The sequence below is a fragment of the Melozone crissalis genome, unplaced genomic scaffold (assembly GCF_028551555.1).
Source record: "Melozone crissalis strain CALT ecotype California unplaced genomic scaffold, PUWL_Pcris_2 ptg000092l_1, whole genome shotgun sequence".
NCBI classification, from domain to species: Eukaryota; Metazoa; Chordata; class Aves; order Passeriformes; family Passerellidae; genus Melozone; species Melozone crissalis.
The window spans coordinates 1,627,521-1,650,378 of NW_026535869.1; the positions used below are offsets into that span (position 1 = coordinate 1,627,521).

The 22,858-nt window shown below is 46.4% G+C and overlaps 4 protein-coding genes across 5 annotated transcripts; 1 reads left to right on the forward strand and 3 right to left on the reverse strand.

The window, feature by feature from the left end:
* Positions 1 to 3,540: 3,540 nt before the first annotated feature.
* On the reverse strand, positions 3,541 to 4,919 carry TEX12 (testis expressed 12). The gene is made up of 4 exons (XM_054291429.1): positions 4,838 to 4,919; positions 4,252 to 4,357; positions 4,099 to 4,150; positions 3,541 to 3,838 (listed from the first exon to the last, which is right to left on the reverse strand). Exons 1-4 carry the CDS (start codon positions 4,892 to 4,894, stop codon positions 3,694 to 3,696), a joined length of 360 nt encoding a protein of 119 aa, XP_054147404.1. The 5' UTR covers positions 4,895 to 4,919; the 3' UTR covers positions 3,541 to 3,693.
* A 4,366-nt stretch (positions 4,920 to 9,285) lies between these two features.
* IL18 (interleukin 18) lies at positions 9,286 to 12,905 on the forward strand. Its single transcript, XM_054291462.1, has 6 exons — positions 9,286 to 9,476; positions 10,361 to 10,434; positions 11,023 to 11,031; positions 11,544 to 11,681; positions 12,384 to 12,529; positions 12,653 to 12,905. The coding sequence occupies exons 2-6, from the start codon at positions 10,368 to 10,370 to the stop codon at positions 12,896 to 12,898; spliced, it is 606 nt and encodes a 201-aa protein (XP_054147437.1). The 5' UTR covers positions 9,286 to 9,476; positions 10,361 to 10,367; the 3' UTR covers positions 12,899 to 12,905.
* A 1,149-nt stretch (positions 12,906 to 14,054) lies between these two features.
* Positions 14,055 to 17,568, reverse strand: SDHD (succinate dehydrogenase complex subunit D). The gene is made up of 4 exons (XM_054291404.1): positions 17,523 to 17,568; positions 17,100 to 17,204; positions 15,924 to 16,068; positions 14,055 to 14,705 (listed from the first exon to the last, which is right to left on the reverse strand). Exons 1-4 carry the CDS (start codon positions 17,566 to 17,568, stop codon positions 14,540 to 14,542), a joined length of 462 nt encoding a protein of 153 aa, XP_054147379.1. The 3' UTR covers positions 14,055 to 14,539.
* A 690-nt stretch (positions 17,569 to 18,258) lies between these two features.
* On the reverse strand, positions 18,259 to 21,828 carry NKAPD1 (NKAP domain containing 1). 2 transcript variants are annotated; one of them, XM_054291469.1, is made up of 5 exons: positions 21,698 to 21,828; positions 20,745 to 20,845; positions 20,385 to 20,537; positions 19,856 to 19,909; positions 18,259 to 19,458 (listed from the first exon to the last, which is right to left on the reverse strand). In XM_054291469.1, the coding sequence occupies exons 1-5, from the start codon at positions 21,764 to 21,766 to the stop codon at positions 18,933 to 18,935; spliced, it is 903 nt and encodes a 300-aa protein (XP_054147444.1). In that variant the 5' UTR covers positions 21,767 to 21,828; the 3' UTR covers positions 18,259 to 18,932. The 2 variants fall into 2 exon arrangements, with proteins under 2 accessions (XP_054147444.1, XP_054147443.1); XM_054291468.1 differs by having other exon boundaries at positions 20,385 to 20,540.
* Between the last annotated feature and the right edge of the window lie 1,030 nt (positions 21,829 to 22,858).

The following is a 22,858-nucleotide window of genomic DNA, read 5'->3' on the forward strand; positions in this document are numbered from 1 at the left end:
TGGTTTTGAGATTACCATGAATTTTTAATGTATGTTAATGATGCATTTGTGACTTCTAGTTGGCTGCTCTTTAAAAAAAAATTATATTAATTCTGGTTTTTCTGTTTTTATATTAATTCTGGGGTTTTTTTCTAAATCAGTTGGGATAATGTGGAATTAGCAAAGCTGGAAGCAGATCACTATACCCTATAGGCTGACCTATGACCAAAAAAAAAGAGTATTCATTTACTTTTAAACTCATTTATTTGCCCTAACTGATTGCTCTTATTTTCTATATCATCATACACAATGGTGTCAATGACCTTACACCAAGCTGTACCCACTGGTAATTTTCCATATTAAGCCAGCTTTTCTCATAAATGATTTTTTTTTTTTTTTTTTTTAGTTTATTGTTATCCAAGTCATAGTTAAGAAATTTCCTCCAGCCTCTCTCCAGGATGGGATTTAGGGTGACTGAGCTGTGGATCCCTGCCCTCCTTTTTTCCCTGGCTGCTCCCCTGTTGATGCAAAATGCTCACTCTGTTCTTTTCCAGTGCCACCTTCAAAGCCAATTCAAAGGTCAAGCTTTTTACCATTAACAAAATTGAATTTTGATTAGTTCTGGACAGAATGTCCTGAGCCTAAAACACCTCTAGTTCCACTAGATTTGGGGTGGTTTTTTTCTATTCTATTCTATTTATTTCTATTCTATTTTTTTTTCTATTCTATTTTTTTCTATTCTAAAAGGTGATCTCATTTTAAGTAAACAATCAAGATTAGCCTTTTCTCAGGAAAGAATTCTCATCACTGATTATCTAAACTCTCTGCATTATCTGTTATTTCCCACTTTTAGCTTTTAGATAATAGAAGAGCAATGAGAGAAACCGAGTTTTTCATCACTTACACTTTCCAGCCTGTGAAGAAATTCACAGCAAGCTCAGAAATGCAAAGGCTCAGTGTCAAGATCCCCTTGACTCCAAGAAGTGTCAGAACTTCATCTAAAATGCTTCAAGATTTAAAAAAAAAAATCCATTTATATTCTGTTACTGATCTGTCATCTTAGACGTTCTTGTTAATTTATAGGCTGGAGCTTAAACAAGGAGGGGAGAAGCTTAAAAGAAAACGCAGTTACCAGCTGAGCTTTGCTGATCAGGTTTAGCAGCTTTAAAGCCAATTAATTTTCTGTCCAAACCTCCTGCAGTAAAACTGGACAGCAGACAGGGATGGGATGGGTGCCAGGTGGGTTTCACAAGGAGCTCACTCCTCAGGGAGGGCAGGAAGGAGCCCTTAGTGTCAGATCTGAACAGAAAAGTTGTTTTGTTTCTCCCAATAAACACTGAAATCCATAAAGGGGGCAATCAACAGGGTGGATGAGTTTTAGTCAAATCGGAAAGTGATCAATTTTTATTTTTAATGGTTTAGAAGGATAATAGTGTGCAATGACTGTGTTCATATATTAAGATACTTAGTGGAACACTAAAGAGCAGCCAGCAGAAAAGTGCTCTGTATTTCTGACCAGCAAAATAATTATGGAAAGTTCTCTTCAAACAGGGAGAAATAATGTAAGATTGATTTCCATTTTCATTTTCAATTTCAATTTCCAATGTAGGAAGTATTTCCATTACTGAAATATTATTTATCTTCACAAGAGGAGAGGCTGACATTTTCAATGGGTGTTTTAAACTTTCTGAACTCACCATTTCAAGTCTAAACTCTATAAAATAGATGTTGAATTCATTTTACTTTATATACATATATATATATGTATGTATCCTCACCTATATTCAAGCATCAAAACCAGAAGCTTTGTTGCTCTTAGTAATTTAAAAAATTTCATAACCAATAATAAGCTCACCTAGGTTACTATGGCCATACTCACTGACTTTATTCCTCAAATTCTAAATTTCTCTTATTATCCCAGAAATCCCACTCTATTAAAGGTTATTCATTGGAATGACAATCAACTCTATAAGAAATCACTGTAAAAAAACCGAGAGTCATAATTTTAAAAATATATCTTGGATTGAACTGCACTAAGCAGTCCTTCATTGTTTTAAAAGTGGGACTTTACTCATTTTTGTTGGATTTTATGAAGTTTTTAAATAGAGCAAACTTCTGCATCAGGAGCAGTTGATTTCCCATGGGAAAAATATTATAAAATTATTTTATCCCAAAATTAAGTTCTGGCGCTTAATGATATTTAGATATATTGGCCACATAAACTAATGGAGATACTCCAAACCCAAATGCTCTAAAGTGGTTGCACCATTTCCCCAAGAGCAAACGGCTCAAATGCAGTGACAGGCAGATGCTCCTCAGTAATTAGATTTGTGTAAGTTTTCCTTATAATTCATAAATAACCGTGGGTAAATGTCTGTGTTCAGGCCCTTGGCAGGCGTCATTGGGAAACTCCGGGTTGTGTCATCACTGCAGATGAGCCAGGGTTTCAGAAACACCCAGCACAATATTTTAAGAAATGTCACTTCCTAAATCTTCTCTGTATAAACAGAGCAGCCTGAGAGTATCAGAGAAAAAATAGGAGACTGCTAAATATGATAGCAGAGCAGTGGTGAGACTTTGGAAAGCCTTTAGATGCTAAAGATGCAGATAGGCACCTTATGGGATTTTCCAAAATTCCTAAGCGGGTAAGGCGCTTACACCACGCTTAGGCACTTGGAAAATCCTGCTAAGGACATATCTTGCATCTTTAGGGATCTAAATCTCACCCTGCATGTCCAGCTCCTCTCATTCTTTGCTGTAAATCGTGTCACTGTGACACGTAGCACGTTTGGCTGGGAGCTCAGGAAAGGGGGAAAGGAGGGTGGATTAGGTCTGAGAGGATTTAGAGAGGAAATCACTGCACACTACTGGGGGAGAGATGGAAATATATCTTGTTTCAGCACTTCTCTTTATTACATAAGCCCCACACCTTGTACAAGTGATCCTTTGTACATTCCATCTTTCATCTTTTTTTTTAACAAGAGTAGAATGACAAGAAATAAAAAGGGCTCAGTGTTCTCAGAAGGACTGAATATGAACAAACAACATTCATGAAGCTAAATAAAATAACACTGTAATTCTAGATCATGTTAACATTATCTATTTACTTATTGACATCAACAGCAAGGCTTTGATTGTGTTTTATAACTACATGGCCTTGAAATATAACACATATTACCAGTATTGCAATGCATTTGAAATTAAGACTTTATACTTTCTCAAAGTTCTTTATAGAACTCTTATTTCTTAGCTGATCTTTTCAGCCTGTTTACATTCTGAGGCCAAATGGAAATAACACTGCAAGTATATTCTACTAAGATTTTAGCAAAAAAACACCTTTTTTTTTAAAGTAGAAAGGAAAAAAAAACAACTCATAACCAGAAAATGGTTAACATTAAATAATCTGAGGTAATTTTCCACTTACATCATAAATTTCTATATTTCATAGAAATGGTTTTTTTGCTATGTTCAATGGGTTAACATAGCTTAATGTCTTAATCCCTTGAGTGACAGGATTTAAAACAGGTATTCAGAACTGGTTTTATTAACCACCACTACACTATGTATTTAAACACTAAGTAGCTGCTTAACTTGTTGGAAGTTTCCTGAACTGACAGAAATATTTATACAAGAAACAGACATCACAACACTCATCCCGATTTGTTTTCATACACGAACAAAACTTTGGCTCTACGTTTTCATAACAAACTCCATTTAGCTTTGCAGACTATTGGCAATGACAGCGAATCTCTGTTTCAGCTTCTCCCTTTTCTGCTTCAAATGCTTTTCTATGGCCCTGGCTTCTTTTAGGATCTCATCAAGTTCCTGGACATAAGAGGAATCCAATGCTATTCTTGCACTAAAGTGAAGAAATCTGTGGTTAAAATCAGTGCTAATGCCATTAACTTTCTCACTACTTTTATGTCTTTATTAAAAATTGGCCATCTATCAATACACAGTTTCTGACCAAATTAATCCTCTGTTGTAATAAAAGCCACCATTTTTCTGTCAAGATCTGCTTGACAGTTTTCAGTGTTAATTTCCCTAAACTGCAGCCACCCATCCATCTTATCTAGAGAATTTAAAAATTTCTGTGCAAATTACACAAAGTTAACTTGCCTTAAAGTGTCAGCATATTTTGACAGCAAGTTATTAATTTCTTTGCTGATCTCTGTTAAGAAAGAAAAAGATAATTTTATTTAAACATTTGGATGAATCTCAAGATGAAATTAGGTCATTCCATACTTACTTCCACTATATTTACTACATCACCATTTAAAACCTTTTCCAGTGGTTCAGTCTTGAAAAGGGACTGCAAGTCCTCAGAAGGAGCCAAATCTGTTTTGTCAGACAATGGAGGATTTTCTGAAGCTTCATTCTAACAACAGAGCACATTAGGAAAAACACAGTTCTGGGATTTAAAACAAACTTTGCACAGAGTTTAACTGAGAGAAAGAAAAGGTTTAAAAAGACCTTGAGGATGTTTTTGGAGAAAATGAAAGTGGGTTCACAGTATCGTGAACATCTTGGGGAGTGGGTGGAAGTACCAGATTGAGATGTCTCTATATATACACATTTATTTATATATACACACACATTTATATCTATATACTGATATATGTAGCTCAGTAAAAGCTGGTGCACTTCAGAAGCTCGTTCTCAAGAAGTTCTACATAAATATATCCCAGTGCTTACCCGATTTTGTTGGGCTTCAAGCCCTCAGAGAAACTGTGGTTTCCCCACACAGAAAAAGTAATTTCTGCTCCCCTAAACCTCCCTAAGGTGCCGTGGATGTCTGTTCCTTCAGTCCAGAGGAGGACATGGGAAGGGGGGTCCTCCCTCACACAGCACTGCTCACCTCCATCTTTTTGCTTTTATTTCTATTTTTGTCTGCTTCTTGCGAGTTGCTCGCCATGGCTGCCTCACGAAAAGCACGAGATGTTTGCTGAGAGGTCACGCTGGGAAGAATGTTTAAATAAAAACCTGTAAAACCTGCAGCTGGTTTCTCTGCAGGGGCGCTCCTCTCACGGGGGAGGCAGCGCCTCAAAGGGCTGGAGGTGGCGGGGGAATGGCGGGGAGTCCCGGGCCGGCCTAAATTCGATATCCGAGGGGATTTAAATTCGATATCCCAGGGGATTTAAATTCGATATCCGATGGGATTTAAATTCGATATCCGAGGGGATTTAAACCTTTCTGATCCCCCCCAGAGCCTGAGGGCACCGAGGCGCCCAGGACGCCCCGGCCTCGCCGCTTCCCCTTCAGGCAGGCGGGCAATGGCCGTGACGGGTCGCGACTGTGGCGACAAGGGAAAGGGGACAAGGGACGACAAATAAGCGACAAGAAAGGACACAAGGGACGCAAGGGACACCCGCTCCCCTCAGGGCTGGCAGCACCTCGGTGCCACCCTCGGTGGCAGCGGCAGGAGCGGCCCGAGGCGCGCCCTGAGGGCCCAGAGAGCGGCTCCGGCCCGGGCCGTTCGATTAATTAAAACTTTGAGAAGTTCCTCAAATTTCCCGTCAAATTTCACCTTCTCAACGAAATCCTTGGAACGCGTCTCACGCGCCATGGATCTGCCTCAAAAAACGAGCGAGAAATGAGCGCAGTTGGAGCGACCAGGCACTAAAATGAGTAAAAACGCTAAAATTACTAACAGCACGAAAATGAGTAAAATCTAAAAACGCATAAAAACACTAAAATGAGTAACACTAAAATGGTTAACACCACCACAACACAGGGCTGCCAAGACCATATTTTCTCTCTCTCTCTAATAAGCGGAGAATAAAATTGTAGATTTCCCGAGGCTGTGCTTCACTGCTGTAGGTGAACCAAGTCTTTGTTCACTGGACCAAAATACATCATTGCATGATGGGAATTTATGATTATGTTATGCTATATTATGTGTCTTAATTATGATATATTAAAGTTATGGCATGTAAGGTTATGTACAGTTTGCCTCTGACTTGTGCTTTTTTCCTTTTTTTCTTTTCTTCCTTTTTCTATTTTCTCTTTTGAAGACAGGAAAGGACCTGAATCTCACATACATCATCCACAGAAGAAATTAAAATATCAGCATGAGAAATCAAACTCCTGAAGGAACAAGACCTAAATACTTCCTCAAAGTAAAAACAACTTTTAATAAGCAGCCATAGCCCACTTCATTTAATAATCAGATATCTCATATATAATTATGTTATAAGCATTACTATCAAAACATTCATAAACAGATATGACAGAACATGTTAGGAAAATATTCTTAAGATGTTCATTGTGTCATGGTAATAGCTTTTACTAATAGACCACCTGGAGTAAAACAAATTACACATCTGAATTTTCATTTCCATTTTCTTATGGATATAATAGTCTATAAATAAAACTAGGACTAAAAGTAACATTAAAACATTTAAAAGAAAATTATCTAAGAGGAGAGAGTTCACTCTTACTGGAGTTGCAGTTCCTTTCAAACTGGAGCAAAATGATCGAAACCATTACTCTAAAAGTAGTTGCAGTTCCTCTAAAATTGGAGATATTAAATTCCAGGAGAAATGAAAAGTCTAAACTGTACCACAAAAGCCATTGTATGAGTTAGATCTGGTCCTGAAAAATGCAAATATGTGCACAAAGGATAAGGAAATGCCTTTTATTCAATGTGCTCAGTGAACTAATGGAATTTTAAGGCTCTCAAAGTCTGACATGAAAGACAAAGTCCTTCTTCCTGATAGCTTTGTATGGAATATCAATTGGCCAAAAATATCAGTGCCAACAGCTAATACAAAATAAATAATTATCTGAATGTATATTTAAACTGAAATGATGAATTAGTAGTACAGCATTAATTTTTGAAAAATGTTTTTGGCTAGACCAGCCAAAATCCAGGGTTATTAGTAAAATAGGCAGCTTTTAATCTCAAAACCACCTCATGTTTATCATACAGATATTAAAGCATCCCTGTAAAGTTTGGTGGTTTTTTTGTTTTTGCCCCCAGGAGCAGTAAAAGGCATGTGAGCAGCTGAGAGAATGTCCTGGAAACTCAGGTTTGGGTTTGATGTGGGATTTTGTGGGGGTGTTTTTATAATCCTCACAAGCTGGGGCTCTTCAGTTTACCCCCCAAGCTGCAGGGCTGAGTGCCCTGAATTGTGACCAGCCACAGAAACAGCAAATCCAGGCACGGAGACGTAACAAACTGGGGGGGACTTTATGGTGCTCGTATCCCCAATTCTCTGTTTAGCCCAGAAATAACCACCTTTAAGGCTGGTTCTGAGAGCGGAGGGGGGAGAGAAGAAACGCAGAGATTATTTTCAGAATTTGCACTCCTCCACATTCCGGCTCCTGGACTGTGCTGTCTGCAGCACGGACAGACAGCAGGACAGAGCTCTCCTTTGTTTTCTGTCACTTTTTTAGCTATCTGAGGGAGAGGAATTCCATGGAATGTGGTTTTTCTTTTTCTTCAGAACTATTTAAACACGCTCTGGATTCAACAGCCAGAACAGCTATAGCCCACCAGGCTGGGCCTGGGTAGCAGCATTTCCAGCACCGGGGGGACTGATAAGACACTGATAAGACACTGATAAGACACTGACAAGAGACTGAGTGAGTCAAGCTACAGCCCACAGAGAAACTTCCTGAGTTTGTCATCTCTTTTGGAGTAGCAAGTTTTATTGTTTAATATTGTTCATATTATGTGCTAGCGAATGCTTTGCCTGTTAAATAAACTTTTTTTCCCACTTTTCTCCAAATAAATATTTTTTCCCAAACCAAAAAGGAGAAAGGCCACTTAAATTTGCTTTCTAGAGAAAACCCGTTCAGAGGTTTTCCCCCAGATTTGCCCTAAACCAAGACATTGGGCAATAATTCGTTCCCCAGCCGGCTGCCCGGGTTTTAGGGCAGTGGCAGCGCTCCTCCCGAAGGCAGCGGGACGCGGACGGGGCGCTCTCCCCGTCCATGAACTCCTCCCACGCGGCCGCTCCTGCACTCGGGGACATTTCCCCGCCCAGGCCGGCGTTCCTGGGCGCTGCTGCCACCAGCAGAGGAGCAGCAGCAGCGCCGGGAATCCATCCCGAAGCGGCTTTTCCGACAGACAGGGAGCCGGCAGGCACACAGAGTGCTGGAGCCACGGGACGAGCCCGCTGACATCAGCGCGACACCGAGCGAGCGGCACAAAGCCACCCTCGGAACCCCAGATTTGCATAAGGCGCTGGCTCCTGCAGCGAGGAGGGGAAATGTCGTGCGAGAAATGCGGACGTAGGCACAGACCTTGGGAAAACGTCCCGATTTCGGCCGCCCCGGCCGCTATAAAACCCCTCCCGGCAGCGCTGCGGCAGCGCCGGCCTCCCTCCGGCTGGGGCAGCCCCGGGCACTGACCCGGGCCGGCCTTGGCACAGCTGCGATCCTCACCCGGCAGCTCCGCTCCTCCCGGCTCCCATCGCCCGGCTGCAGCTCCCCGGGGGACAGAAGGGGCCACCGAGAGCCAGAAAGGGCCACCGAGAGCCAGAAAGGACCACCGAGAGCCACCTCTGCTCCCGTCCTGCATCCTGCGCTTCTCCCGGCTCCCATCGCCCGGCTGCAGCTCCCCGGGGGACAGAAGGGGCCACCGAGAGCCAGAAAGGACCACCGAGAGCCACCTCTGCTCCCGTCCTGCATCCTGCGCTTCTCCCGGCTCCCATCGCCCGGCTGCAGCTCCCCGGGGACAGAACGGGCCACCGAGAGCCAGAAAGGGCCACCGAGAGCCACCTCTGCTCCCACCCTGCATCTTGCACTTCTCCTGTCTCCCATCGCCCAGCTTCAGCTCCTCAGGAGTCAGAAAGGACTCCCGAGGAGCCGGAAAGGACCATCGAGAGCCAAAAAGCACCACTGAGAGCCAGAAAGCACCACTGAGAGCCAGAAAGGACCACTGAGAGCCAGAAAGGATCACCGGGAGCCAGAAAGCACCACTGAGAGCCACATCTGCTCCCATCCTGCATCCTGCTCTTCTCCCTGCTCCCATCGCCCGGCTGCAGCTCCAGAGGAGACCGAAAGGACTCCCGAAGAGCCAGAAAGGGCCACCAAGAGCCACCGCCCTTGCACCCTGCGCTTCTCCTGGCTCTCATCGCTCTGCTGCGCTTCCCGAAGAGCCAGAAAGGATAACCGAGAGCCAGAAAGGACCACCGAGAGCCAGAAAGGACCACTGAGAGCCAGAAAGGGCCACCGAGAGCCAGAAAGGGCCACCGAGAGCCACCTCTGCTCCCATCCTGCATCCTGTGCTTCTCCCGGCTCCCATCGCCCGGCTGCAGCTCCCCGGGAGCCAGAAAGGACCACCGATAGCCAGAAAGAACCACTGAGAGCCAGAAAGGATCACTGAGAGCCAGAAAGGACCACCGAGAGCCAGAAAGGACCACCGATAGCCAGAAAGGACCACTGAGAGCCAGAAAGGATCACCGAGAACCAGAAAGGGCCACCGAGAGCCAGAAAGGGCCACCGAGAGCCACCTCTGCTCCCGCCCCGCATCCCTGCGGCCTCCCGGGGTGAGTCAGTCCACGACCGAGTCAGGAACTCCTTGGAGCTCCTTCCTTTCGAAGGGTAATCTGAAAACGGTCCTCGGTAAAAGGTCTAAACAAGCATCTTTTATTACTCAGGGCTGGGTTTTATGATCCTGGCGTTGGTCTTTTCCAACGGTTTTGATTCTGTGATCAAGGGGAGAGGCACAGTCGGTTTTTTTTGACCCATTAAACCAAGGGCCACTTTTTCCTTTAGTCCTCTGCCTCTGCTTGTCCCTGGGTTTTTTTCCTCTGAAAAACAGAGGATTTTGAGGTTAATGTGCTAAGAATGAGACGTGCGCGGTTGGGTGTTGTGGTGTCTCGTTTCCAAGGTGTGAATGTGCACGTTTGCAAACAAAGATGCTGCTGGGAGCCTGCTGTCTCTTCTGCACAGCTGCAGCTACATAAAAACCATATGAAATACAGAGAAAAAAATCACTCTTTAAAAAACATCATTGATTAAAGTGCTTTGCTACAGGGACAGAGAAAACCACAGTGATTCCCACCCTAATCCCTCTGGGTGTGCATGTTTACTTATGTTTATATTGCTCACTTTTTGTATAAAAGGTCATTTTCATCTGGTGAAAAAGCTTTGGAGTGAGCTGCGTGTTTTGATTGCACAATCAAATCCCCGTGCAAGAGGCAGATCTCCCCATTGTTCGCCTGGTTTTAAGACATTTATTATCTTTAGTGCAAGGGATGACCTGCCTAGGGGCAGTCAGAAATGGGTTCTAACTTTGGGGTATTTTGGAAGCTGATGCTTTTCTAGGGGAAAACTGGTAAGATCAGTGTGTGCAGACGTAGCTTTTATCCCTTTATGGGGTAAGAAGCATCGGGGTTAACTCTGATTCCTCTCCCTGTGCTGTGGGCAGGGTGAAGATGAGTGCCAAAGAGATTCTGGTGTATGCAGTAGAACTTGGAAAAAATTTCTGCCTCTATTTTGAAGGTAATTAGAGCATTTGATGACCTTTTCTGTTTGAATACTGATTTAACACAATTCCTTTGTCAGTCTGATTTCACCTCATTTCCCACATAAGCTTCAGTTTTAAGTGTTGCTAGCCAAGTGGCTGAGTCAGGGCAATACTTGTTTACAAAAAGCTCTGGGAAAGGACGCTCAGAAGCGTTGGACCTGGAGTGAGTGAGTAATTCCCGATCTTGAGGAAAAAAGTCAGTTGGGAAACAGTTTATTCTTTAAAAGCAATTTGCAATGAGTCAAGCTCACTTGAAGGCACCGATAAAACCAAAAATTTGCATGCAGTTATTCCTCAGTTTTAGGCTCAGAGTGACCTTCTCACCCTTAAATAACCCTAAAAAAGCATTTTGCATACCTCTGGTTTGGTGGTGACTCAGTTCTCAAATGACTGGGCTGTCATTTGTTTTGCTGACAGATAAATCCTGTCTGTAGTGAGCAGCTCAGCCTTGGTGGCACTGGGAACGTGTAGGTGGCTGCCTGGGCACAAAGTGACTTCTTGTGCGGGGGCAGAGCTTAATGTTGTTTTTCTTTCCTTTTTTTCACTGCTCGCTTGGAACCAAGACGACGATGGTAAGCTGAGAACTCATCTTTTATGGCTTTGTTACTCATTTCATACCTGCTAATCCAGAGAGGACAAGTTTCACGCTGAGAGTGGCTGCAAAAAACACAGAGCTACAGCTCATTACTTGTGGTGCTGACGTTGCTTTGATTCCTCTTAAAACACAGGGTGGTGGCTTCCCTGACAGCACCTTTCAATGCACTTTAATTGCTGGGCAGAAGAGAGCTGATGCTTCTGAATTCTCATTAGCAAACACAGCTTTTCTTAGAAATAAAATATCTATAAATAATTTTACATAAATAAATTTCTGCTATAAATAAATTTCTGTTATAAATAAATTTCTGCTTATATAACTAAATTTCGGATTCTGGAAATCTGCTTCAAGCAGAGGTGTAAAAGATGATGAGTTTGACGTCATTCTCAGAACTCCTTTCACGTGACATCCACAATGCCAGGATTAACTGTCAGGATGTGAGGAGACAACAGCTAAAATGTGCAGGATTTTGGTTGATTCTTCCTGCAGAGCTGGAGTGTGATGCCCTGTGCAAGGAAAAGACCCTGCACCGAGTGCTGAGGAACGTGAACAGCCAGCTGCTGGTGGTGCGCCCCGACCTGAACGTGGCGGCCTTTGAGGACGTGACAGACCAGGAGATGCAATCTGGTAATTTCCAAACAAGCACAAACCATCCCACGGCTCTGCTGCTGTATCCTGGAGGTGGTTTTGTTCTTTGTGATCATCCACTCAGCGATGGGACTGAGGCGAACGACTTAAAACTTCCTTTGAAAGAAGAAAACTAAGCTGAGAGTGAAATTTTGTGTCTTGGGCATTGGTGAATGTCACATGCAGGAAAAGTGCTGTTAAGATTTTTGCTTGGCTCTGATCACAAAATTCTTAATTTCCCCCTTTTTTATGTAGGATTACAAAAAATCACTTTAAAATTCAAACAGTTTATTGGCACTAAAAGGTCTTACTTTCTTCTAATAATACTAGCGATAAACTTACAGTTTTGGCTTTGACTTCTTGGGGTGCTTCAGCAATTTATTTACAACTGTGTTTATTGCCCATATGTATTTCTGGATCACGTGCATCCAGCCATGCTCTGATTTACAGACAGTCAGTTCCACGTGCCAGTCTCAGTTCCTGCATGCACATGAAAGGGTCTGACCCTGCCTGGTGACCTTGGTGCACCCTGGTTATTGCCTGATTGCATAAAGGACAACCAGAAGCCATAAAAATTCAGGTCCTGGCTCTTCTGTCAGGAAGAACACCCTGGTGAGCCAGCCAGAGCTGCCAGGGGAATGGCAAAGCATCACTTGCAGCTCCCTTGGAGCAGGTTATCAGCAATAACCCATCTCTTTCCAGGCAAGGGGATGCATTTCAGCATCCACTGCTACAAAACCACCACGCCCTTAGCTGGGCTGCCCGTGGCCTTCAGTGTCCAAGTGGAAAACAAGAGTTACTACATGTGCTGTGAGAGGGAATGTGGGAAAATGATCGTCAGGTTCAAGGTAAGGATCCGCTGCCCTCTCCTCATCTGCACAAACCCAACAGGCACAATTAACAACTCAGAGCTGCAATGAAATGCTCAGGGCTCCTGCTGGGATTAACCTGCTCCCTTTTTCCCTCCTCAGGAAGGAGAAGTGCCCAAAGAAATTCCTGGTGAAAGCAACTTCATCTTTTTCAAAAAGACATTTACATCTTGCTGCTCCCAAGCATTTAAGTTTGAATACTCCATGGAGCAGGGAATGTTCTTGGCCTTTGAGGAAGAAGGCTACTTGAGAAAATTAATCCTTAAGAAACTGTCAGAAGATGAAGTGGATGAAACCATGAAGATAAGTTTATGTAAGTTCAGTCAAAATGAAAATCACAACCTATGATGGAACACTTCAACAGTTTTAAAATACAGTTTCTTTTTTTATATAAAATAAACTTTTGTCTTTCTTTATCCTAAACAAGTCAGTTTTATGTTTTAACTACTGTCAGTACTCATTAAAAAAATAAATGCAAGTTTTTGGCAAAAGGCCAAGCATGTTTTCCAGACAGACAGAAGAGAAATACACACTGAAGAAACAAGAATATCTATAATGTCAATATAGTCCTATAGAATTTGATCCCTAAAATCTTTAATGCCTAAATCCTTAAAATCTTTAACATCAACCCAACAGCTTTTGCATTAGGTTTGGACTTCTACATTGCCAAACCTCTCCGATAATGAATTTCCCACCCAAACAGCCTAACCACCACATCCAGCTGCATCCTGTGTGAGGAAATCTCAGCCACTTTCCATGAGAGACCCTCAGCTTGCCCAGAGGGACTTCCCCATGACTCACCATCTGCCTGCTGCTCCTCCTGGCTCTGAAGTACCACACGCCGGCATTTAAACCAGCCCACAGCTCCATCCTGGCCACAACACCATCAAAAAAATGGCCAGCTACCTGCTTTTGCTAATAAATACAATTTCCACTCCACATTAAAAAGAAAAAAACCCTCAAAGTCTTGCAGAATCCAAACAGTGACTCGGTTGTTCTGTTCATTGCAGAGTCACCGATGGTAACACAAATTCTCTTCCTCTCACTATTAATAGTGCCACAAAAGTACCATGAGAGTGTGGAAAGTGTTCTCCACTCCTTGGCAATGTGAAAGTCAGACAGGATGAAGCAAAAGTTAAAAACCACAATCTCAGTTCCCCCCTAAAAAATCCCTTAAAGAACAGAACATTCCCTCAGCCTCCTCTTCATCGTCTTTTCTGTCACACAGGACAAGAGAGTATTTAGAAAATAAACCTCAAAAAAGAACATAAAAACCTTAAAAGTCAAATGTTCCTAAAGTCAATCTGCAGAAGTATTTTTATTCTTGCTGTGTTTTCTAAGGGACATTAATTATCCTTGTGTTAAGTCAAGTCTAAGTCACCTCTAAGTATTAATTCATACAAATATTCTTCATTTTATGAAGTAAGGCAGAGCAGACCTATCAGCAGAGAAAACATTTCAGGCAACCCAAAGCAGTAAAAATGGTTCAGAAGCACACACAAAATTTCTGTAAATTCTTTATTGCATGGAATCTGAAAAAAAGAATTCCCTTTTCTACATCAGCTCCCAGGGTCCAAAGAGTTACAGGGTCTGCCTTACACACTGATGTCAGAAGAAACAGTTCAGTTTTCCACAAGGCAAGCTTGTTTTACAGAACAGGAAACCAACCAACAGTTAGAAAAACACTCATTAAAGCTGCTGTTACAAGGAGAGCTCCCTTTAGCTACGCAAACCTGCCACTGATGTAATTCACTCTTCCATCCCTCCCAATTTACAGTGCAGCTTGAATCCACTCATCTCACTGGACATCTTCCAGTTAAATCTGAATTTAAACCTGTTTTTTTTTCTCTATATATCCTAAACTAGCTGTGAGCCCCCTGCAGGCTCACTGGGGACCCTTGGCTGCTCCTGTGGGGTGCAGGATGTTGCTCACAAGCTGGTGAAGCAGAGGCAGCAGAGGACAATCGTGTGTGTCGGGGCTGGGGCTCCTCAGAGGCTCCAGAGCATGGCCACAGCCTTGCAGATGCCCACGTCGTGGTAGTTGAAGTGGCAGAGGCCAGCGAAGGTCAGGGCAGACAGGACGTACAGCCCCGTGTTGGCCACTTTAATGGGGACATCTCCGTGCACATAATCAGTAATGACCTGGCCCAGACCCCTAAACGAGAGAGAAAAGCTCAAATCAGCAAAGGTCACTCACTGAAATCCATCCTCTTGGTGCCCCCCGTTCTGCCAGCTGGGCTTTTTCCCCCTGCTGCCATCAGCCTTTCCTGCAGAATGCTCAGTTCCCACACAGAAAGAGGAAAAATCTATTTCAAAAACAAACCAAAACATTCCAGATTCTATTGAAAATACACAGACTGGCTCAGAGTTTTCCTGAGGAAAACAAGCGCTGACCACAGCTCTCCAAACAGAATCCTTGGATCTGCCTTCTTATCTGACTTCCAAGGACTGGAAAAGAGGAAAAGCAAGGAAATATCTGGGACCAGCCATTGTCACAAAGACACAGAACACTCCTGGGTACTCATTTAGATTAGAAGAGTGGCAACCAAAGAAATTAGTATATTTTTAGTTTTTTCTACATCTGGAAGTGAACTGCTGTCCAGATTTGAACTATCCAGCAACACGAGACACGGGATGCTTGTTTTGGGAAAAAGCTCCCAGTCAGAGCAAGGACAGTGCAAGAATCCCTGGCACAAATTCCTCAGGGCAAAACTGAGCTTTAAGAAAACCTGGCACCCCCAAAGTACCACAAAAATCTGCTTTATCCTTGTGGCAAGGAACTCCCAAACCAGGATCACCTCAGGAAGGTGGGAGCTGCCAGCCTGGCCAACCACGTAGCTGGATCCACTCCTAATTAGCCCTGTCCCTGCTCTCATTAAGGATCGCAGCAGAACTACACTGAGCAAACATCCATCCAGGAATAAAGGAAACAATCATCCAGGTCTCCTTAGTGGAATATTTGCAGTGAGCTCTTTATGATGCAGAACCACTGAGATGGATGAGATGACCATCTCATCACCACTGAGATGTACAAAGCCACTGCACGGAGCTTTAGAGGCAGAATATTTTTGTATTATTTTTATACAGATCTGTCCTCTTTCTGTTCCCTCTGTTCACACAACACTGGTTCTTGCACGGGCTAAAAACCTCCAGGATTCTGCACCTCCAGGGGCAAGGAAATGCTCTTAAGGTTAAGATTTTATGGATTCTTTTTCTGACTGAGAGGACAGTGTGAGAAAGGAAGACCAAAGTACAGCCACTCCTGCCACCGAAGGCAGAAACCAAGGACTTTTTCCTTGTTTTGCACTAGCCCAGGATGAGGTTTGGAGGCACCAAAGCTCCTTGGCTGCGAGCTGAGCCCTGCTGTGCTTACCAGTGGCCGTGCAGGGTGAGGGCAGCAGCCAGGGAATAGTCCACAGCTGGTCCAGGGCACAGGTAGGCTGCGGGGAGCAGCCCCAGCAGCAGCACACTGACCGCGCGCTCCCCTGTCCAGTGCAGAGATGCAGCCTTGGAACCGCCTGCAGGGAGAGACATCCTCAGGGAAAAGCCCCTCTGCCAAGGGCTCTGCAGCCCTTGCACGGCTGGCTTGGATGGCTGTCACATCTGGGGAGTTTGCAAACCAAAACTCTGCTTGAGCAATGCTTGGCAACACAACGGGAGCATCGGCCCAGGCTGAGACCATCAAGAATTGACTCTGTGAAATTATCAATGCAACACCCCCAAAGTGCTCAACTAACACACAGGTATCATCACCTAAACCAAAATGCAAATGATTTCCTTCGTTTTGGCACGGAGAAAAGAAATTTAGAAAGCAACAAGACAAGGAAAGCAAAGGATCTGAAGTTTGGACTTGGGCAAAGAGCAACCTGAAGTGCTATTAACTGGTAACAGAGCTGCTGAAGGGGAGGGTACACACTCCTCACAGCCTGAGGCACCACAACTGCACCATTATTTACCACAAATAACATCTCTGCACGGTTACTGCCCTACCTAACAACGCTCAGCATTTCACAGCTTTTCCCTTAAACCAACGGGAATTTAGGATTGTTTTTTCCTTTGCTGGTAACACCCCTAACTGTACATCACACAACAGGACACCAAGAAAACCACTGCACCATGTGTAAATATCTTTTGTTCTTTGTTACAGCTGCCAGTTAAAATCTCCTAGAGTGGCCCAAAAAAATGATAGACTCAGCCTGGTTAGGGATGGGAGGGACCTTAAAGCTCATCTTGTTTTAAGTCCCTGTATGGCCATCAGGTACTATCTCTGTCACCTCTGTTCGTGCACCACTGTTGGTGCCTTGAAGGACCCAAAGCAGCCAAAATCTGGTCCTTTACAGCCCATTCTTGGCAGAATCACAGAATTTTGAGAAGCCGGAATAGACCTGAAGGATCACCGAACCCCAACGCCTGCCATGGGCAGGATGCCTTGAGATAGACCCGGGTGCTCGGGTTCAGCAGGGATGGGAAAAGGGGTCCCGATCCCGGGGAAACGAGACCCCCGCACACCAGCACGGACAGACAGACAGACACACAGACAGGGCCGTACCGTGTCCCTGGCGGGGCGGGCCGTGGCTCTCGCGGGCCGGAGCGCAGCGGGCGGCGGCGGCACCGAGCGCGGCGGGGCGGCGGAGCAGGGCCGAGCCCAGCAGAGCTGCGGGGACAACGGGGGAGCGGCGTGAGAGCCCCGCACCCTCCGGGGACCCGGAGCCGCCAGGAACCCGCACCCTCCGGGGACCCGGAGCCGCCAGGAACCCGTATCCTCTGAGGGCCATGAGTCACCTGGATGCCGCACCCTCCGGGGACCCGCAGCTACCAGGATCCCGCACCCTTCGGAACTCCGCTACCTCCGGAGCCTCGCTCCCTCCAGGATCCCGCACCCCCCGGGTCCCGCTCCCTCGGGGTCCCGCTCCCTCCCCGCCCCGCTCCCTCCGGGTCCCGCTCCCCGCCCCGCCGCCCCGGCCTCACTGACCCAGGGCGGCCCCGCGGGGCCGCGGCCGCAGCAGCGCCAGCGCCATGTCCGCTCCAAGGGCACCGCGCCCGGACCCGGAACCGCGCCCGAGCTTCCGCCGCCGCTTCCGCCTCCGGGGCACCGGCACGGCCCGGAGCGATCGCGGAGCTCCGCGGGGAGGGTGCGAACGCCAGAGGCGGCCGTGGTGGGATCCGGGCAGGAATCCTCCGCTGTGAGGGCGGGCAGGCCCTGGCACCGCTGCCCAGAGGAGCTGTGGCTGCCCCATCGCTGGAAGCGCCCAAGGACAGGCTGGAGCATCCTGGTGGAAGGTGTGATGCTCAGGGAACTGGAATATCCCTAAATTCCCTTCCAGCCCGAACCAATCTGTAATTCTGTCTTAAACCCCGCAACAGACCCAGGTGCTCCTTATCGGTGTGTTCACTAGTGCAACAGCTTGGTACACACCATAAACACATCCATGAATATCCTGTTTTTCTTTCCGTTTGGAGGGGAAAAAGGAACAGCAGTCACGGCTTGGAGTGAGGATTTAGGGCCGCTGGCACTGTTTTGTGCTTGTCCAGGAGACAACAATCACCCCACACATTCCCCATTGCCCTGATTTCATCTCCTGCAAGTGTGGTCAGGCAGCAACAAACAGCACAGAGAGAACACAGGCACCACCCAGACTCGCAGGCCTGTGCTCTGGCCCCGGGCTTTGCTCCAGAACAATGACTAAAGCATCAAACACATCTGGATTTATTTGTTTTATTAAAAGGCTTGGCTGTTCGCTGCAGGGAGAACGGCCTGGTACCAGTTTCTCCAGTAACACACTGGGCACAGCAGAGACAGGACACAACACCCACCACGGCCCCTCTGTCAGCACAAATGCTTTCAGCATCCCCACAGAGGAGGAAGGAAGGTGGACACGGTGGCCAGCCCACAGCAGGCTCTGGACAGGAGTCTAAACCAAGCAAACTGCTGGCTTTTTTCACCATTAGAGAAGTAGTCACTGCCCTTCAGCTGGAATGGGAATATTCCCTCAGTTCCCCTCCGTGTCCAGCTGACCCTGTGCACGCCCCCATATGCTTTTGGTGGAGGATGGGAAGACAAAACTGCCGTGGGGGTTACAGTGACATTTCCTCTGCTACCAGCCTGATTTACCAGCCTGTCCTGTCTCCTACTGGCCATTGTTTTGGTGAGCCAAAGAGCAATCTGTTCAAACATAATTTCAGAAACAAAACAACCTGATCACAGCCAAGCTGGCGGGATGAGCCCACCTGTGGGGCAGGTAGGTGCTGTCCTGCAGTGCTGCCTGGCGAGCCCTGCTCCCTGTGGGCTGGCAGCGTGCGTGTAAACCAGTGTTGGAGCAGTGCTGAGTGCCACAGAGCTGCCTGTGCCCTCCCCTCCTGCTCTGAGCTGCACCCAGACCCCTCAGTCCTCATCAGAGCTGTCCTCAGACTTCTCATCCCCCGCCACCTTCCAGTTCTTCCTCTTGCTCCTCTTCTCGGGCACCTCGCTCGGCCTCTCGGGCACGGAGCTGTGCCGCTTCTTCCTCTTCCTTGGGGGCCGCTTCTCCTTCCTCCCCTCGGACTCAGTGTCCTCAGAGCTGCTGGTGCTGGAGCTGCTTGCATGGCAAAAGTCACTCTCCTGCCCAGAAGAAGAGGTAGGTTCCTTGGCAGGCACTTTCCTGGGCTTTTTCTTGCGCTTGTGTTTTCCTCTGCGGGCGCTCGGAGTCTCCTCTCCTGAGCCCTCGCTCTCCCCCCGGGAGGAATCTGTGGAACTTCTCTCCTGCTCCTTTTTCTTTTTCTTCCTCTTTTTGTGCGAGCGCTTTTTTTGCTTCTTCTTGTGGGATTTCTTGTTTTTTTTCCTTTTGTGGGACTCACGGGCTGTTTGCTTCCCCAGGTGGGATCTCTTCTTCCCATTGACAGCATTTTGCTCCTCTCCTTCCTGCTGATCACTGGAAAAAGAACAGGAGGAGGTGAACTGGAAGCCACTGAGTGATGAAACTCATTTACATCCAATCTGTAAGCCTGAAAAATATTGATGATTCTGCTGGGTGTAGGTTAAAAATAATTAATTCTTAAAATCTTGTTTTTCCACTGTCCAGGATGCTGCAAGAATTTATTTACCTCCCAAACTCATCGATTTTGGTAACTCCAGCTAAACATGAATGTCTTAATTAATACAAAAGATTCTCTGAAGACTCACACCATGTTAATGGATTTGAGTTTAACAGTAAGGCTTTGCAGTCAAGGTTGATTTGTATTCAAAATTCAAAACTCAGTTTGTAAAATTCCCTGCAGAACTTGTCAGAAGGCAGATTCTGGATCCATCAGTAAAGGTGTCTGCCTTACCTGTCTGTGTCAAATTCTTCAGGGTACAACTCTTTGTATCCACTGTGCCCCCACCTGTAAGAAAGCAGAACCATCCATTAAAAACAGACAATGTGTTTGATGATTAAAATGCAATTCTGAAAAGGCAGAGCCACAGAATGAATCTGAGTTTAGACAGGAAGGAAATAGGACTGATTTGCTTGGTGCTATTTAAATACACCTTATATTCTCAAAGCACAACTCTGATTCCTTTAAATCCAACCCTGGAATGGTGTTTCTTGAGATTTCTTTAAGCTTATTGGGCAGAGTAATAAATATTAAGCTTAGGGCTGGGCTTTTGCTGCTTAGTGTGTCTTAGAAACTCCACAGATGAGCTCAAATTGGTTATTCTGTGACATGGCAGAAGTTTGTACATGTTAATAATTCTCAAAATGAGCTGAAGCTCTATTTCATCACAGCACACACCAAACAGAAACGTGTCATTTTTTTGTACAGGGCTCCAAAAAGATGTTTTAATCACAACCCCAGAACGCAGAACTCCCCCACACACCTGTCTGGCATGTTGGCTTCACATTCATACAGCTTTTTATTCCAGGATCTGGCCCTGAGGAGATCGTCTTCCACCAGGTCAAGGAGCTGTGGGTTCCTGGGTTTCCAGTCTGCCCTGTGCCCCTCCTCGTCGAAGCCGTCGCTGCGCATGCGGCTGCTGGAGAGGGAACGGCTCCTTCAGGTGGGGAGCACCTCCCAGAGCCCCCCAAAACCCCCAGAGCCCCCTCATTCACCCCCTCATTCACCCAGCACCTCCAGCATGTCACATCTCCATGAACACACTGAGATCAGGCTCAAGCAGAGGCCTGAGCTCTTTGCAGGGAGTCGTTAAGAAAATCAATATTTCTGTGGTGTATCTCACCTGGAGGTGTCTGACAGCATTCTGCTCTGCCTTTTCCAGTAAGTCTCTTCTGTCTGCTTCTCCCACTCCCTTATTTTCCACATTTCTGTCTCTTCCTGAAGCTGAAAGTCACAGGAAGGGAAATGAGTTGAACATCATGGGAAATTCACAGTTATGCAGCACCCACCTCAACACTCCTGGTAAGGAAACTCACAGCCACCTTTCCTACCATCCCCAAACAAAGGATTATTTACACACATCTGCATCCCAAACGGAACTTCCTGGTGCTGGTTAGACCTGCTGAATTATGATTCATGAAACAGTTTGCTAAACTTAATGGAGTTGCTTAACCTTGCACTAAAATCCTGCCTGTGCAAACAAAGTTCAAATTGTTTCATGCAATAAAAAGCACATACGCAGGGCAACAAATAAAATACAACAACACCTATTCGAGATCTGCTACTTTTTAAGTAAAGCCAGACATATCGGGGTGAAACCGAAACTCGGGGAAAACCGGAACGGCGTTAAACCAAAAGTGACCCTGAGGATGTGGCGGATTTACCAAACTCCTTTGGTTTCTGCCCAACGCTGCCGCTCTGCCCTGCAGCACCAGCAGCGGGGCACGAAGGCTGCCCCGCACACCGGGGTGTTCCCGCATCGCCGGCTGGCACCGCCGGGATGTCCCCGCAGCCCGGGATGTCCCGTACACAGAGATGTCCCCGCAGCCCGGGATGAGCCCACACCCTCACGGTGTCCCCGCAGCCCGGGGCTGTCCCCGCACACCGGGATGTCCCTCACGGTGTCCCCCCTGCAGCCCGGGGCTGTCCCCGCACACCGGGATGTCCCTCACGGTGTCCCCGCACACCGGGATGTCCTTCCCGGTGTCCCCGCATCCTCACGGTGTCCCGCCCGCAGCCCGGCCCGCCCCGCTCGGCCCCGCAGGCCCCGCCGGGCGCGGGCGGCCCGGGCCTCACCTTGTTGTGCGCTCCGGTGTGGCGGATGACGTTGCGCAGCAGCACCTTCCCCACGGGCACGCGGGACATGCTGCGGGCGCTGCCGCGGGCCGGCCCGGGCTCGGTGCCGGGGCTGGCGCTGTTTGTGGCGGCGGGGCCGGGCCGGGCCGGGCCGGGCCGGGCGGGGGACGCGGAAACGCGCGGGGCCGCGCGCGCGCCGCTTCCGGCGCCGTCTCCGGGGCAACGGCGCCGCCATGGCCGTGAGGGCCGTGAGGGCTCCGGGCGGCCTGAACGGAGGCGAACGGCCCCGAACCGCCCCGAACGAACCCGGACCGCCCCGAACGGAACCGAACCAGCCCGAATGGACCCGGTACCGCCCCGGTACCGCCCGGCCCGGCACCGGATCCAGCCCCGCGCTGCTCCCCCTGGCTCCGACCGCCTGGCCCCCGGTGGCTGCTTGAAAGAAATTCTTTTTGGGGAAAAAATACCCCAAACTAACGCAGAAATTGCCAGAAACACTGTGGCTGGGTAATGCTGCAAACGATAGAACTCGTTAGTAGTTTGAATCAATTACTTAACTAATAAAATTTAAGTAATGGGTAGAATTCAATTTTAAGTAATGGCTCAAATTCAATTTTAAGGAATGGCTTAAATTCAACTTCAAGTAATGGTTTAAATTTAAGTAATGTTTTAAATAACATTTTAAATAATAGTTTTAATAAATTGAGTCTTATTTATAATTTATTTTTAATTGCCTTTTAATTAATTGTTTTCCATAATTGTGGATATGCTTAGCCAGCATTTAGCAAAGCTGTTGTAAGATACATCTGCACAAACACAGCTTGGGAAAACGACTGAAACTTCTTGAAATTTTGGCAGATTTCACAACAAAAGCTCAAAGTGAAAATCTTTGGTAGGAGTGTGGTTAAGGGCATTTTTAATTCCCTTTTTACTCATGAGGTGAATATCTGAAATGCCTTTAGAGATGCAAGCAGGAAAGGAAGGCTGGAGGAATAGCACAAAAATGAGTAAAGACTGTAAATATTCAAAGAATAGTTGAATATTGAGTTACAGAATTTGTTATGTGCTGTAGTAAAGAACCACCAGTGCCCACATGCTTTACTGAAGGGACAGCAGGAACAGTGGTGATGTGTTTTTGTTAAATAAATAAATGGACAGGAT